The 16,712-nt window shown below is 39.2% G+C and overlaps 1 protein-coding gene and 1 pseudogene across 4 annotated transcripts in view; both read left to right on the plus strand.

Annotated features, from left to right (window-relative positions):
• Positions 1-16,712, plus strand: part of UNC5D (unc-5 netrin receptor D) — a 507,025-nt gene that overhangs the window by 303,704 nt on the left and 186,609 nt on the right. For all 4 annotated transcript variants that reach the window (XM_011372139.2, XM_023538423.1, XM_023538426.1 and 1 more), the window contains exon 4: positions 4,253-4,356. In XM_011372139.2, coding sequence (XP_011370441.1) covers positions 4,253-4,356 — 104 coding nt within the window. The remainder of the gene's footprint in view (positions 1-4,252; positions 4,357-16,712) is intronic.
• On the plus strand, positions 9,882-10,001 carry LOC111729187 (annotated as a pseudogene).

Here is a 16,712-nt window from a genome sequence, read left to right on the forward strand (position 1 = left end):
ATTGAACCTATAGATGGCTTTGGATAGTATGGACATTTTAATAATATTAATTCTTCCAATTTATGAAATTGTTAGTTACTTCTGTTTGTTTATTTACTACAAAGATACCTGTAAAATTGTTATTTTTATAACTTTCTTAATTATATTAAAATTCAAAATTTCAACTGTGGTGTATCCAGTATCTTTTTTTCCTCTTTTTAAAAGGATTTTGCCTTGTATCTAATGACCTCTTTTAAAAACACAAACCTTTTTTCAACTCAGAGAATTATTATTATTGTCAAATCAATTATTGTTTCTTATAGCTTGTTTTCCTCAAAAATTTATATTATATTTAATATTGTAGTTCTCAATCCAACATTGTCTTTTGTTATTTCTTTCGTCCTTTTCCTAGTAAATTCATTATCATTTTATTAGTTTTTTTCTTAGCTCATTTATTGAACATATATTTATTAAGGACCTGCCCTGTATCAGATGTTCAGTGAGCACTGGGGTTTAAGGATGAACATCTCAGACGTAAAGCCCACCTTTGTAGAATATAGCTTTAGTGAGAAAAGCATACATGGAGTAAGCAATTTTAAGAGCTCTACAGAGGAAGTTCTTTAAACTGGGATTTGTTGGTTACCAAGCCATTGTCTCCCATCTCTAAAAACCGCTGGTTCTTTATTGGTGAAGCTTTTTGCTGAAACTCCCCTTGCCAGATCCTGGCTCCCTGTAAGGTTCCACCTGTAGAGGGCGCCAGACGAGACTGGACAGTGGATGCGGGAGAAGGAATACCTTTTTCTGTTCATTTTCTGTTCCTGTCAGCATTACTCCAACAGAGTTTCTTATCTTGGAAGTTGCAGTTGCTTCTTATTTCCAGCTTATTTTTTTCAAATGCTTCCAAACCAGCTTTATTATGTGTTGCTCCCTTCCCCTGTCTCCAGATGCCAGCACCAGTCTGGTGAGCAGTCCTTCAGAGGTCTGGGTCTTGACTCCTTGGTACCCTCCCTAAATTCCCAGGTGCCAGCCCGGACACTGAGTAGTTTCTCCTTGTACATTTGATCCCTCTTTAAGCTCCAACCCCACCTTTTTCCTTTGTTTGCCCATCCCCCATTCCTAGGGTGGGACCTACTTCTTTCTTACAGTCACCCTTTTGCCTTTTTTGTCCTCCAATTCTGTACATTAATGTTTTCTGTTAAAATAACTGGTGCGCTTACTGTTTTACCACCTGGATCCGGACTGATACACCTGTCTTCTGTTTCATTAGGTCAGTTTTCTGGAGTATTCAGCATGCTACTTACCATCTTTATGATACATATTCTACTAATTCAGCAGGGTTTTTTTTTTTCCCCGAATAAGTGGCAGTTTTCTTGATCTCCGATGTTATCCTATTTATAACTCCTGACTCTAGATTCTTAGTTCTATTTCCTTTCGACTTTAAAGAACGTGAATTACAAGTTATCCAAAAATGCTTCTTGTTTCTTACCTTAAGAGGAAGCCGTTTAATTTCAGTTCTGTTTTGTCTCCTTCATTGGTGGTATAATTCTTTTTTTGTGGCTAGAGATGTTTTCCCTACAATTAGAAGTTGTATAGGTTCCTGTCTGAATTTTTCAATCCTTGGAACTAACATAGGTGATAAAAGTGTTTAATTTGCCAATTTAGAAACTAATTAGATTGGGTGACCTATGTTGAGAAATCAGAGAAAGAGGTGGAAGCACTTACCTCTGAGTCTGAGTTTGTTTCCATAGTTTTTATATATTTATTAGCTAGCTGAAATTTGTCTGGTGTAATTAGAAATGCCAGTGTTCCTGCCACCAGTATTATGTATAGGCCAGGTCTTGGTGAATCTTGGGTTTCTCACTTGGTGTATTAGCCGGTGCCTGAGTGGCTCTGTTACGAGTTGGATTCAGATATATGACAACCCAGTTGTTCCGTAACCCACTGCCCTACTCCATTGCCCTTAATCTTTGTATCGCCTCGGGGTGTTCATATGCTTCTTGTTGGAACTCTTCCAGTGATTTCAAATGTCATTTGGGCAGAGCAAGAGGTTGGGTGGGTCCCCTCTTCAATGTGACCCTGGCTGTACGAGCTCTGGAAATTTCTCAGTTTCTTGTTTATGGTCAATACCCATTTCTACATCCCAATGTCAATACAGGATTTTCTTTATATATATGTATATATTTAATTATTCTATTTTATTGAGTAGTTGAGAATGGGGAGGCAAAATGACTCCGCTCTAATTATCTTTTCATCTGCCAATATACTTAATGCAGTGGAGTATGGAGGTAACCATCAACTACGCATTTTTGTTACCTTTTCCATTTCTGTTGAACAACAAAAAAATAGAAGATAAAATAGAAATTCCCACTGTTAGTTTTTTGTGCTTCATCTGGTTAAATATAGATTATTTGATATAGCCATCATTTAGCAGCCCTGAGTGAGACTTCCTTTAGAAAACAAAGCAATCAAGGAAAAGAAAAAAAAAAAAGGCAAACAAACCAAACAAAATTTGCCACAAAAAAACGCAGCCCTTTTCATTAGCAAACTGATGTCTTGTTTTAGTCACTCACACTCTATGGCAGACTAATTTTGATACAGTCCTGATAAATAAATGAGTCATGTGCAAAAGGGAGAGAGCAAAGGAGAACTTATGGTAAAATTGTGTAGGAAACATGAGATTTTTTCATTCTGGAGTTTACTCGCAATCCCTTCATTCACAGTTTTGTCATCAGTTACATAACTTTCATCATAGTTGAAGTCAGAAATTCTGAATCATAGGGTCTGTGGCAATATACAGATCTCCAGTAGAAAGAAGCTGGCTTTACAGTTTGGGGGACAGCAGAGAAATGGGAAGATGGATCCCGCCATCTGCTTGCAATGCAAGTCTTTTTAGAATCTTTTGCCTCGTACACGCATGAAGATCTCAGTATATAGCACTACTGACAAAAGGCATCGGTTGCCTCTGGGAGAGAAAACATTAAGAGTAAAATTCAAAAGAAAGCGAATACATGAATTGCTGTGCTTGTTATTCATCGAGTGTTTTTGACTTGCTAAAAGCAAGTTTAATGTATTTATAAAATTTATAAAGATGTAACTGATTCTGGAGCTCTGCTCTTTACAGGGAACATATTTCATGTTATTGTAAGCACTGAAGAAAATTAAATCAATAAATCCACAGCCTGTAATTTGAAATACTCAGTTGAAGAAAAATACATTGTCAGGGAGGGAGGGGGAAATCATTTACATTGAGAAAGACTTGTAAAACTGTCTTTGCTCTGCTACCCCCAGCTTTCAAATGATAGCAAGAATTAAGCTTATGCTTAAAATTATCAAAGTGTTGTTATGACACCTCAAAAGCATCAAAGGTCAATTCCCACTGTTGTTAATGAAGCATGTGCTCAAGTGGAAAGCCATGCAAATGAATTTCTTTGAAACTGTCCCTGTGTCTTTTCCCTGAGAAAGCTTTGCTGGCTAGCAGTCAGACTGGATGTCAAGAAGCTTGGTGAATTTTTCCCCATCACTAGCATTGATGCTCTCTGTGACCACTGGCGGGCCAATTAACCTCTCCAAGTGTCTCTCTTCCACGTATAAAAGGTTAATAGTGCATCTTGTTCGCAGAATGCCTCGAGCCTTCCACGAAAGGCACTACACAGATACCCGGCATTAGTATTGGAATGGAGGGCGTTGTATTTTTTAATTATATGTTTGGTTGGGTAGATTATAGATTTTGTTGTGGTTCAGTGTCGCCCCTTCTCCCTGGTTACAAATAAAAGACTAATAGGTAATCTCATTCTATTACCATCTTCTAGAGCCCCCTAGAGGGTTAAGGAAATGGCAGAGGTTACAGATTAATAATGTATTCATTAGTTAATAAAAAAAAAAAAATCATATGCATCTCAACTGCATAATAGCTGTGGATAGCAATTTATTAATAGGCCAAGTGTTTCATCAGTTGCTAAGCAGATAATGTTGGCAAAGACTCATGAAATGATGAGTTTTGTTGGGTTTTTTTTTTTTTTTTCCTGCTCCCCAGTAAATCTTTTATCCTTCACATCAGTATACAGCATTGGGAACAGTTTTGTTAAGGTTTATTTTAAACGAGCTTGTGCATATTTGGGGAAATAATTCTTTTATTGTGGAACTTCTGAAACAAGTGACTTTTTTGTGTGTATGTAGGTTATGACAGTAAGCACGCTATTTTATTGTATTTGGAGCAAATGTGAATAATTCTGGCCCTGGAGCAAAGTGTCATACTTCTCACACTTCTCTGCAGATTTACGGAAGAACTTTGAACAAGATCCGCAGGGGAGGGAGGTTCCCATTGAAGGCATGATCGTGCTGCACTGCCGCCCACCGGAGGGAGTCCCTGCTGCTGAGGTAAGACAGACTCTTGGGACCTGGCCTGTTCCCAAGAGTGGGGCAGAGTCCTGTGTGGTCATACATGAAGTGAAAGAGCCACTGTCTGGCATTCTTGTTGTCTGGACTCAGCTGATAAAGATGATGAGGAAATTGTGAAGGAAGGAAGTTGGAAGAGCACATTGGCTCCTGTCTACTTTCTTGTTGACACTGAGCTCTTGCTAGGCAGCCTGAATAGGATTTGGTCTGTGTTCTTGCTTTCGGTGACCTCAGATCACGCAGGTGGCATCTTCTGTGTTCTCAGTCAGTTACCTTGGGCATTCTGATATGCACGTGGCTTATGGATCAATCTGAACTCTAGCAAACAAAGTCATGTAAGTGCCCAGAGAAGGAGGGACGGCCCTAGTGTTAAGTGCAGTGGTGTTTGCACTTACTCATTCTTCATGGGACACACATTCAGTGAGCACTTATTATGTGTTAGGCACTGTGCTGGCATGAGGAATAGAAAAAGTGGTGAAGCCACAGGTCTTTGATCTGTTATCCTTTCTTCACAGTGAGGCATCTAGAATGCAGAGTCACTGGATTCTGGATTTTTTATTCCTTGAGTGTTTTCTAGATCTTCTGCCATAATATTAGACTATAATTGTCAGTAATAGGACACAGTGGTAATAGAGAAGGCTTTCTAAATCTTCCAGTCACCATTAAAAGATGTTCTGATAGACCTGTCATACAGTTATTAAGATAGTATTGGCAGGAGGGTGGGAAACTCAGAAGTATAAGGAACGCTTAGTAAACATAGGCCTGAGTTAAGCAGTAGGATAGTCCAGTTGTGGCTCTTCTCTGGGAAGCTAGGAAACTGTCCTTAGAGCTATAGTTTATTCACTGAGAAGTAGAAGTGTTGAAAACAAAACAAAACAAAGCAACAGGAGACTCTGCTTCACATTTTAGCTAAAATTGCTGTGGGATTTCATCGTTGGAAGAACAAAGGAGTGGAGAAAATAAAAGGGAATGAAAAGGCACACACACTTGCATATTTAGACAGAAAGCGTGCTGGGTGGACACTATTCAAAGCTCAAATGGTTCACAGAAATGGAGTAAACGGACTTGAAAATTAAAGTGCATTCTATGCATGATATGAAATGATTAGAAAGGAAAACCCTTATTTTTTAGATTTTTATTTAATGTAAAACAAAAAGATACTTGATTTTTTTTTTTTTCTTTTTTTTTTTTTTTTTTTGCTGCCACCTTTTTCCTTCCAGAGTGAGCCCTAGTTTCCTGAGCAGGGGCTGACAGGCAGCAGGGCGTTCAGTGCACAGGTAAATGTGTCAGTCTCATTTAGGACACCCCGAGAGCTCCTGGGAGTCTAATTTGGGTATCAGCAGTTCACTGCATTTGCTACCCATCTCTCAAAATCCCAATTTAAAATGTTTCATACATAAAAATGCCTCACCTATGTCGTACGGCCAGGCTTCCTTCCAAGCCTGTGCTGGGTCACCACCTTCAGCTTTGGCTGCATATGAGAAGAGTGAAGTGGAGAGGAAGGTCACGTTTTATTAGCTGTCTGCTTGTGGGAACCTAATGTGTTTTAGATGTCTAGTAATCATTTTTACAGTTGGAAGAGAACTTTGATATTTACCTGGCATAGCCTTTGCGTTTTAGAGGCAAGGAAACATGCTCAGATCAATGACCTACTAGAAGTCTTGCAGCCATTTAAAGTCTAACTCTATTCAAAATCTTTCAAAAATTCCCCAGATCACTTGGGATATAAGTCTCTGTTCTTTTGGTGCCTTACATGATCCAAAATAATTTGTCCCACTGTTACCTCCGACCTCATCTGCTACTCTGCATCTGACCCCCTTGCAGCCACACTGGCCTCCTCACTGTTCCTCAGCTGCACCGGCCACGTTTACACTTCAGGGCCTTTGTACACAAGGGCCCCGCTGCTAGAACGCTCTTCCCCAGCTATCGCTTCATCTCTTCCTTTTGGGCGGGCTCAAGTGTCACCTGCTCCACGAGGCCTGCTCTGGACACTTTGTTGGAAGTCTGACCTCCTCACCCCACATACAGACATTTAAACTCCACTCTCTGCTTCATATTTTCTCCTTAGCTCTTATCACAAACACACTATTATATTTACTTAGCTTATTTTCTGTCTATTCCACTAGAATTTAAGCTCCATGAAGGATATTTTATTTTTTCTATCGCTGTATCCCCAGAACATAAAACACTGCTTCTCATATCCAGATGCCCAATAAATATTTGTTGGCTATGAATAAAAAACTAGTTTCCTGCCTATATTGATGAATATTTGGGGTAATATCAGGACCTTCCCCAGACAGAACTGTGAAACCCATTAGTCTTTTGGGTTTTTTTTTTTTTTTTTTGTCTTCCATTCTGATAGTAACAGGTGAATAAAACATTCTCCACCTGCTCTTTGAAGACATACATACATACATATACACGTGTATACATACATACATACATGAGAAGGGAAAAGGATGTGTATTCTGGTAAGATAATAACCAAAAGGAAGATATACCTTGGTGTGTAAATGCATCTATGAGTATGCATGCATGCATACACACACCCATACCCACACCCACAGCTCCCCATATATACATGTACAACACAGCCACCCACACGTATTGAAGCATCTTTTTAGACACTGTGGGGGGATTTAGGGATTATAAACCTCTAGGAAGTAAGAAGCATTCTTCTTTGTTCAACTTCTTGGGAAAGGCTAAACTTGGCTTCAAGCTAGGAAACATCTCTGTGCACATCCCTCCATATTCTTGCCCCTGTTCTTGAAGGCAAATCAGTTCTGCCTGATAACTAAATTCATTTTCTATCTTCATTTGCTTCTGATGTTGCTTTCATCTGTAACCACAAGAGCGGAACAGGATATGATAAACTTACAATGGCCACACAAACCAGTTAGTGGAAAAATATTTGGGAGATTTGTTGAACAGGGGAGGAGGGAACCCAATACAGATGTATCAGAAAGAAAGTATATTTTCTTTTCTGGTACCTACCCTCTGCCAGATTTGCAAACTGTAAGTATTCACTTCCTATATTAGTTTCTTGGGGCTGCTGTGACAAATTACTACAAACCAGGTAGCCTAAAACAACAACAACAACAAAAATGTATTCTCTTACAGTTTTGGAGGCCAGAAATCAGAAATCAGGATGTAGGCAGGATTAGTTCTTCCTGTGGGCTCTAGAGAACAATTTGTTCCATGCTTCTCTCCCAGCTTATGGCAGTTTTTGGCAATGCTTGGTGTCCCTTGGCTTGTAGACACATCACTCCAGTCTCTGCCTTGGTCTTCATGTGGTATTCTCTGCTCTGTGTCTCTGTATGTCTGAATGTCCCTCTTGTAAGGACACGAGTCATTGGTTGAGGGCCAACCCTAATCTAGTATGGCCTCATGTTAGTATTCTGGGTCACAGTACATCTGCAAAGATGCTATTTTCCAATTAGCTCACATGCACAGGCTCCACGTGGACATGAAATTGGAGGGAGATCAAATCCACCTCAATACACTTCACATTCTCCCTTTGACATCATATCACTCTTTCATTTTAATCACGTGTAAGTTTTAGGAATAAATTTTAGAGTCAGGCTGGCTAAAATTAGCAGGCCATTCTTAGGAGCAACTGGGACTATAGGATGGTTTAAAACAGAAATGCTGAAGTGGGAAAAGAAAAAAAAGCTTTGTTTTCTACATTTGTATGGTAGATAGATATGGAGAGTGTTTCAGCCTCATTGTGGGTTAATGAGCTATTATGGGGCCCTAACAAGCATTTATAGCATCATCGTAAGGCAGAGAAGCATCCCAGTTCCAAACACTTGAGTTATTTTAGAATTTCACTTATTTATGAGTTGGCACTACTTATATCTCTACACCAATATTTACAGCTCTTTTACTTTCCGCAGTAGCTTACACAGTAGTTATTACCACCATCATCTGTGTTTTTATGGAAGGGAAGGCAGAATGAAAGCAAAAAGCTGAGAGAAAGAGAAGGCTAGGGAAGAAAAGTGAAAATACTCATTACCTCCCACAGTCAAGGTTTCCTGGGGTGGAGATATCTGCCAAGGCCTGTTGCATGGTCTTCGGATTTCAAGGAGTGTATCTTTGTACTTACTGTCTGCACAGCCATGAGGGGATCCTACAGTTAATGACTCTTCTGTCTGACAGTAATTAGGAACTGTGATTAGAAATCGATCAGTTATGTAATCGTCACTGTGAAATATCAGTTATCTTCACTGAGCAGGCCATGTTCCACTCTCTTCACTGGACCGCTTGATTCCCTCTTTGGCCACTTCCTATGGGGCCCAAGGGATCATCACTGGAAGGGGTTGTGGCTGGAGGGCCTTTGGTCTTGTCCTACGGTGGTGTAGGAAACCTTGGCACAATGAAAGACAACCTGGGGCAAGTCCAAGTCTCGTGTTCATAAGATGCATACAATTGTATTCTCTTTGTAAGAAAGAACTTTTTGGCAACTAACTAATCTATATGACCAGAGAAGGGGGTTTGTATAACAATAGAAAGAGCTACCGTTATGGAATGCCCCCAGTTGCTGTGTACTGTGTGAAATGGTTTCTCCTTTCTCATTAATTTTGCAAAAGACTGCTGTGAGATGCTGGAAAGCTATCAGTGTTTTCACATCCATCTTACAGGCTCTCAAATCACTAAGAAGCAATCCAACCTAAAAGCTCAGGTCTTTCCTTTCTCTAATACTTTTTGTTTTTAATTAGACTGTGGTTTTAGTTAGTGTTCCCAGCCTTTTTGAAACTTGGGAGCCCCTAGGCCAGTGATAGCATATTGCTATGTTGCCTGATAGTCCACCCTTAGAAGTAGAGTTTTTTAGATTAAAATCTCTTCTAGCTAATATTGCTAACCCTAAATATACTCAATTCTGTTTCTTTGTTGGAAATGGATAATCGGGTGATTAAACTAGGAGCACAGCACTGAGAATAAAAGCTTTGGGAACTGAGGGGAGCAGGGCGCCTGCAGCAGGACTTCCGAGGAGGCTCTGTACTCCCAAGGGCCAGGAGACTGGGTTTGATGCTATTCTAGGAGATAGGAGGATATAGCATGTCTAAACTCAACAGGGAGGAGGCTATGAAAGAAGAACAGGGGGCCTATAAAAGAGAAGGTGAAAGGAGTAAGAGTAATCTCAACATCATTACAATTTTCCTACGTTTGGCCCTAGCCCTGACATATCTCGTTGTCATGAAGAGCCCTACGTATATTCTGATAAGTGCATACTGATGTCTATATTGGAGTGTTCTCTCCCCTGGTATACATCAGTGGGGTAGGAAAATGGTGTTAACAGAACTGATGGTTGTTAGTGTGGCACATGGGGGAAAATATGAACTTTGGAGTCATACAGATCCACGGTCAAACCCTGACTAGCACTTCCTAACTCTACGACCTCTAGCAATTTGCTAGGCACCCTGAACTTGCAATTTCCTAATCTGAAAATGGGAACAGTACTTTCTTTGTAAGATTTCTGTGAGGCTATGAGAAGAATATGCAAAACAGGTCTATAGCCATGCTACCCTAAATGTGCCTAAATCCCAGCTGATCTCGGAAGCTAAGCAGGGTTGGGCCTGGATAGTACTTGGGTGGGAGACCACCCAGGCATACCAGGTGCTGTAGGTATTTAAAAAAAAAAAAAAAAAAGAATATGAAAACATTTAGCACAGTTTCTGTTTTAAATGTTTTAAATAGTAGAGATTATTGTGATTTCTGTTCTTCCTCTTTCTCTTCCTCTTTTCTAAAGCTTCATGAGTCTGATTCTCAAAGAAAGGTGAGGGGCTCTATTATGGTTGGGGAATCAGATTAAAACTGAAACTCTTGCAATGTCTAACACATTTTCAGCTCCATGAGGAAGTAGGATGCTAAAGCCATCCCTCCTCATGCCCGGCTGCCATGAGCTCTGCTCCCCAGCCTGTGCCCTCATTTTTTTCCCTTCAGGTTCTTCAAAAGACAAAGACATTCTCCAAAAAGCTGCCTACTTCCCTCTCTTGTAATCTATCACGTGGAGGAAATAAATGGTTATTGACAGAAGCTGGTGCCTATCAATGTGTGTTTACCTTATTTGCCCCATTAGAGAGTCTTGTATGGTATTATTGTTAGTAAAAACACTTTTCAAAAAGTAATACGTGAATTTGAGGAGTCTCACCACACTGATTTAGACACCAGTTTGGATGAAATAATAGGTCATGCACTTTTTCCAAAATACCTGAAATGTGAACAGACAATAATATAATCTTTTCTGAACTCTGTGAGCTCATCCTGTGGCTAGACGTATTAGAATATATTTTCGACTGCAGTTACTTTTAACCTTAACCTTGGGGCAGTTCTAAGTTAAAATAGCAACTTCAGTGTTCGACGCTTATTGTTTAGCTAAAACCAATTTTCTCTCTTCAAAACAATTTGTTATCCCACACTGCACTATTTTATACTCCCCAATTAAATGGAAAATCTATCTTTCATAAAAGTTAGAAATTATGTCCAATGAAAATCTGACATTTTAATGGTTTTCCACAGATTAAAATTGTAGAGTTCTCAATAAACCCTGATTTACTGATGTTGGCTGTTAAATGGTTATTGCTGTTAATAAAGCTTGTAAATCTTAACAGGTTATTTTTGCCGTGGACAATAAAACTTGCCATAAAGGCTTAGTGTCTAAGGCTAATTCTGCTCTCATCAAGGTAAACAGCCTACTCAAAATAATTCAGTGTCTTTGAGAATTAAGGCCCCAAAGCTAAGCAACGGACACAATCTAGACTTGTGGTTAGGCCCCACTAGTCAGGTGTTCTCACACAAGATAGGATGGAGAAATGAGCAGTATAAGGAGGTATTTGTGTGGAAACCCTTCTCTGGAGAGGATGGCGGTTCAGATGCCAGGTTTTAGGGGTGGCTAGAGGAACGGGCATCTCTCCCAAGTCTCAGGGTTGTGAGCCATGTTGTGTTTTAAGAATTGCGAGGGTGTTGCTAAGTGACTGTCCCTTTCCCTGCGATGTCGTTGGACATTGTTTCCAGCTGGGTGGCAGCCTGGCCCTTTGTCCTTCCTGGAGGTTCTGAGCACTTTTATTCTCTTTAATAAAGTCCTTTCCTGCATAAATAAGCTAGAACAGAGTTTGTTGTGCGCAATTAAGGATCCTGCCCATAACAGTGCATGTGCCATGTCTTCCTACTTGATGCCTTTGACCAATATCTAAAAATGGCCATTGGAACAATACAAGTCACTCTGCTGAAGGCCATTTGTGAGATATTAATCTGTTTTTCTCCATCTGTAAAATAAGCAAGGGAACTAGAAAGCTCCTAAGGCCCCTTCCATATCTCTAATTTGTTCCTGATGATAAACAATAGAATCTGCATACTATCTATGACTCATTTTAATAATTCTGCCCAGACTGGTGCCAGACAGTTTTCAGGTCGGAAGTTCTTTGCCCTTCTTCCCTGTGAGGGTATTCTTAATGAAAGGTTCATTTGTTTCAAATGTGTTCATTGGCATAAAACCCAGAGAGAATCTTATGACATTGAACTGTTTAATACAAGAATCACTAGACTATTGTGTTTAACCTCAATCAAACAGACTATGAAATGAGGATTTTATTTAAAAAATAAGGCTCTTAATAATTCACTAGAGCAATGTTAAGTGAGGTGCCCAAGTTCTGAAGCAATGAACCTCAGGTATAAATAATTAATCTAATTTGGTGCAGCCAAAGCAGGGAGAATATCTAATAGTCCAGATAAACTTGGCTTTGAGGAGACTGACAATGAAGACCTTTTGCAGAAAGCCACATTTGATTAGAATGTATAATATTGTAATAGAAACCTAATGGACTCTTAAGAAAAGAGAATGTTGAATTGGTTAAATACTAGTAATTAAGTGCCAGTAAATTACTTCTCTTAAAACATATCTGCAAAAAAAAAAAAAAATTTGCTAGCGTAAGGTAGATGGGAAATGAGGTTAATATAAGTCATTTAAAAAGTGTATGTCTCCAGCCCAAATACCATTGTCATTAATACTGGTCTTTAAGTAAATTTTGTTAGTGTGTTGACTTTTACCACATCTTTATCTGGGAAGCTCTGTTTCCTTAGGAAGGAAAGGATAGAAAACATCTAAAGTTCCTAATTTGTATTGCTTTTCATTCCTGTTCTGTATTCCTGGAGGGAGTGAAACATGGAAGAGAGAATTACAGTAGCCACTCCTTATCTACTGTTTTACTTTCTGTGATTTTAGTTACCCATGGTCAACCATGGTTCAAAAATATTAAATGGAAAATTCCAGAAATAAGCAATTCATAAGTTTTCAATTCGGGGGCAATCTGAGTGGCTCACTTTGTCACATATACAGGCATTGTATCATGCCACATCATCACAAGAAGTAGAAGGATGAGTATAGTACAGTAAGACATTTAGAGAGATCATATTCACATACCTTTTATTACAGTATATATTTAAAATTGTTGTAGTCTATTATTATTGTTAATATCTTACTGTGCCTAATTTATAAATTAAACTTTATCATAGGTATGTATATATAGGAAAAAAAACAGTGTCTACAAGGTATGAGACTACCTTTGGTTTCAAGCATCCACTAGGGGTCTTGGAAAGTATCCCCCACAGATAAGGGGAGACTGCTGGACACTTTTCAAAGCCAAGGATAGAGACCCAAGATGAGATTACTAAGATTGCTTAGTTGCTGATCTTGCTTCCTCTTTCCTTTTTCTCTATAATCTGCTAGGTCATCTTTACACAATCCACCTTCTTTCTTCCCAGGGACTACTCTCTATGTTACTTACAGTCCTTTCTCTGTGTCATCTTTATTTCTCATTGTTTAGAATGTCCTTGACCTCCTCCACCTGTACTTTACAATGTCTTGGAGGATGTTTTTAAACCTAACCAGCCTTTGCCTTCTTCCCGGGCCATCCCAGCTGACACTGATCTCTCTTTCTTAGAAATACCTGATTTAATTGATGTGGACTTCTCAAAATTGGACAATTTTTTTTTCCATCCCTCTGAACTCATAGCGTATTTCTTTGAACATTTTTTATATTCACTTTTTAAATTCTTATTGTATTTAACTTTTCATGATTGTGTGTCATATTTACTCAAGATAATTTCCTTCAAGATAAGCAATGCAAATTATACTTTCAGTATCCTTTCTCGCCCTTTGTAGCAGGTAACACAAATTCACCAGGGAATAGAGTAGATGTCTAAGAAACATTTGTGACTTAGTGGATGAACATTTGCAGATTGCTGTGAGTACACATAATAATAAACTCTTAAATTTAAATGATTACTTTAAAATTTACAAAGACTTTCACATATATTGACTCATTTGATCCTTAAAGCTACCACTTGTGGGTAGGCTAATATAGCAATATCTCTGTTTTGTAGAATCATTTCTTTTATGTATAAATTCATGAAGGAACTACTATATAGCTAACATTCATTGCATATGTATTCTATGCCAGGCACTGTTCACTGAATCCTCTCAACTCTCTGAGGTAGGTGCTAATAATATACCAGTTTTATAAATAAGGAAACTGAGGTACAGAGAGATCAAATAGCTCCCTCGAGGGTACAGTTACTGAATGATTGAGTCCGTAATTTAGCCCAGGCAGCATAGCTTCCCAGCCTATTCTCTTAAACTCTCCCTGATGAAGCTTTTTTATCTGTTGGAGATTGCATGCTGAGCACAAGCAGAGTCATGTCTATTCCTAACTAGCCCACCAGCTTATGTCATGCATATATGGCTAAGAGTGTTAGGATAAGAGAATGGCATATATGAATGTGTACCGGTGTATGCGCACACATGCATGCCTACTGCTTCTCCTCTGTTTTCTTGCTCAGTCTACGATTCCAGGTCTGAGCCTTATTGTTCCCCAATTGCAATCAAACCTTGTATTTGATGACATTGGAATTTGCATTGTGTTGAAGTTCTAGAGATTATTTGGCAGAGTTGCTCGGTGCCAGTGATGACTTTGAACAGCCTTTGATGGGATGGAGAAACACTGTCAACAAATTATGCCTTTATCTTTCTCTGTCTCTTCCCTCATTTTTTTTTTTTCTGGCAGGAAATTATACCCTTTATCCTTTCAAAGATATAAAATTGTCATATTGTGCTTAAGGTTTCTCAAATTGGGAGAAGATGCAAATGGATCAAGAGGGAAGGCAGTTTGGAGGAAATTTGGAAGGCTAGCAATCAATCAATCAATAGTAAAAATGTAAAGAAAAACCCATAAGAAAAGGAAATGTATGAGTTCTAAATTAACATAATGAAGGCATAGAGCTATATCTCTGTCCTGTGCCTCCTTACACAGTTTAGCAGCAATAAACAGTCTTTATATCTTGAATTATGCAGGAGAAAAAGCAGTCTGGGAGGCCTCCACATAAAGAGCTGCAGTTCTGTAATTCAGCAGGAATGCTTCATGGGCACGAAGCAAGAACTCCATCCCAGTCCTGCTGAGGCAGCATGGATTTTAATGTTTCTAGGAAGCACGCCACACACCAGCCTGATTCACTTAGCAACTGTAGACTGCCTTTGTTTTTTGGGCATAACTTATTAAAACAGAAACAAACAACCACAACCACTCCATTAGCAGCTTCTTCTGGTAATCTTTTGCCGTGATTCCCAAATCCTAAGTGCTGCCCGTATAGCCTATAGGAGAAGAAATGCCATCTTCTGTAATGCTTTTGCTTTTTGTGAACTGTGGGCAACTTCACAATAACCACAGGCTAATTTTTTACAGAACTGCTAGTAAAATAGAGCGTGCCCATTTCTCCTTCATGGGGTAGTTTAGAGACCTGCAGAATAAGCACCCGCCTACAGGTACTATTGAGATACACCCAGCTGATCTTATTGCAGTTTAGCTTCACTTCCAGAATCTGTGGCCTCTTTCCTTGTGCTGCATAGCTCTGAAGCTTCTCCACTCTGTAAAAATCTTAAAGAGCTGTGCCCTTTTCTCGGAGCCACTTTAAATTCGGCAAAGTACATTGAGTGAATGAGTGATTTATTGAAACTCCCAGAGCTTGAGTTTGTATAAATTGCAGTGGCTCCCACACCAAAGATTACAGGCACACCACCCTAGCTTAGCAGCTGCACAGCTCACATCTACACATAACTCAGTTTCACTTGGTTATATCAGTTAAGCTTCCAAGAAAAACATCCAACATTCTGAGCCGAACAGCTGATAATCCCCTGCTGTGGTGAATTTTGATTTAAATATAACTGAATCTCTCTTGGCTCTGGCTTAACTGAATTGGAACTGTTCTTTTAATTGTTGATTCAGTATTGGCTTACAGATCTGGCTGTCAATCCTCCCAACAGAGTCTCTCTATAGATGTGTTTATTAATCATGTGTGCTATTCCTCACCCTGCACAGACTGCCTGCACTGGACCTTGCTAGTTACAAAGTGATGGTTTAAACCTTGATTTCTGTGTGCAGGAGGTGTCAGACTGACGATTCATGTGCTGGCTCAACAGTATCATTTAGAGATCACCTTCAGGAGGCAGCTTTGGCATCCCTATGCAGGGAAACAGAAGAACAGATCTGCATAATACTACCAAAATTTGACAGGAGCAGTCACTGTGGTGCATCAGTTATGTGCGAGGCTCCGAGTTCAGTTTAATCTTTCATCATCGTCATCTATGTATAGTAGATGCTCCTTATTCACGGTTTATAATTTCTGTGGTTTCATTTACCCATGGTTAATCCCAGTCTGACAATATTAAATGGAAAATTCCATAAATAAACAATCATAAGTTTAATTGCATGCCATTCTGAGTAGCGTATCTGCCCTGTAGATGCTCCCTGCCTGTTAGTCACGCAGTAGTCATCTTGGTGTCATGATATCGCAGTGCTTATGGTCAAGAAACCCATATTTTAACTAATTATGTGACCAAAGTGCAAAAGTGGTTATTATATTGGCAATCCAGGTATGCTAAAGAGAAGCCGTAAAGTGCTTCCTTTAAGTAAAGGTACGTACATATAGGAAAAAACATAGTATATATGTATTTGGTACTATCCATGTTTTTAGGCATCCACTGGGAATCTTGGAACGTATCCGCCATGGATAAGCGGGGACAGCCGTACTACTTGAAATGCCTTAGTTACAATATCTGGGTATCTTTGGAAGGAGTAAAATATTACATGGTAATGAACATTGTACCTTTTGCCTGGAAAAATCTTTCTCTCTGATAGCCAGAGAATTCACATTCTCATTTTTAATTAAACCATTCAAACAATAAGCAGTATGAATTGGCACTAGAGAGGGGTAATCATAATGAGAGATAAAGAGGAAAACAAAGCTAATGGGGAGAAAAGACTTTAAAGTAGATAGGAGCTGATAAAT

The sequence above is a fragment of the Pteropus vampyrus genome, unplaced genomic scaffold, assembly GCF_000151845.1.
Source record: "Pteropus vampyrus isolate Shadow unplaced genomic scaffold, Pvam_2.0 Scaffold8, whole genome shotgun sequence".
In the NCBI taxonomy this organism is placed as follows: Eukaryota; Metazoa; Chordata; class Mammalia; order Chiroptera; family Pteropodidae; genus Pteropus; species Pteropus vampyrus.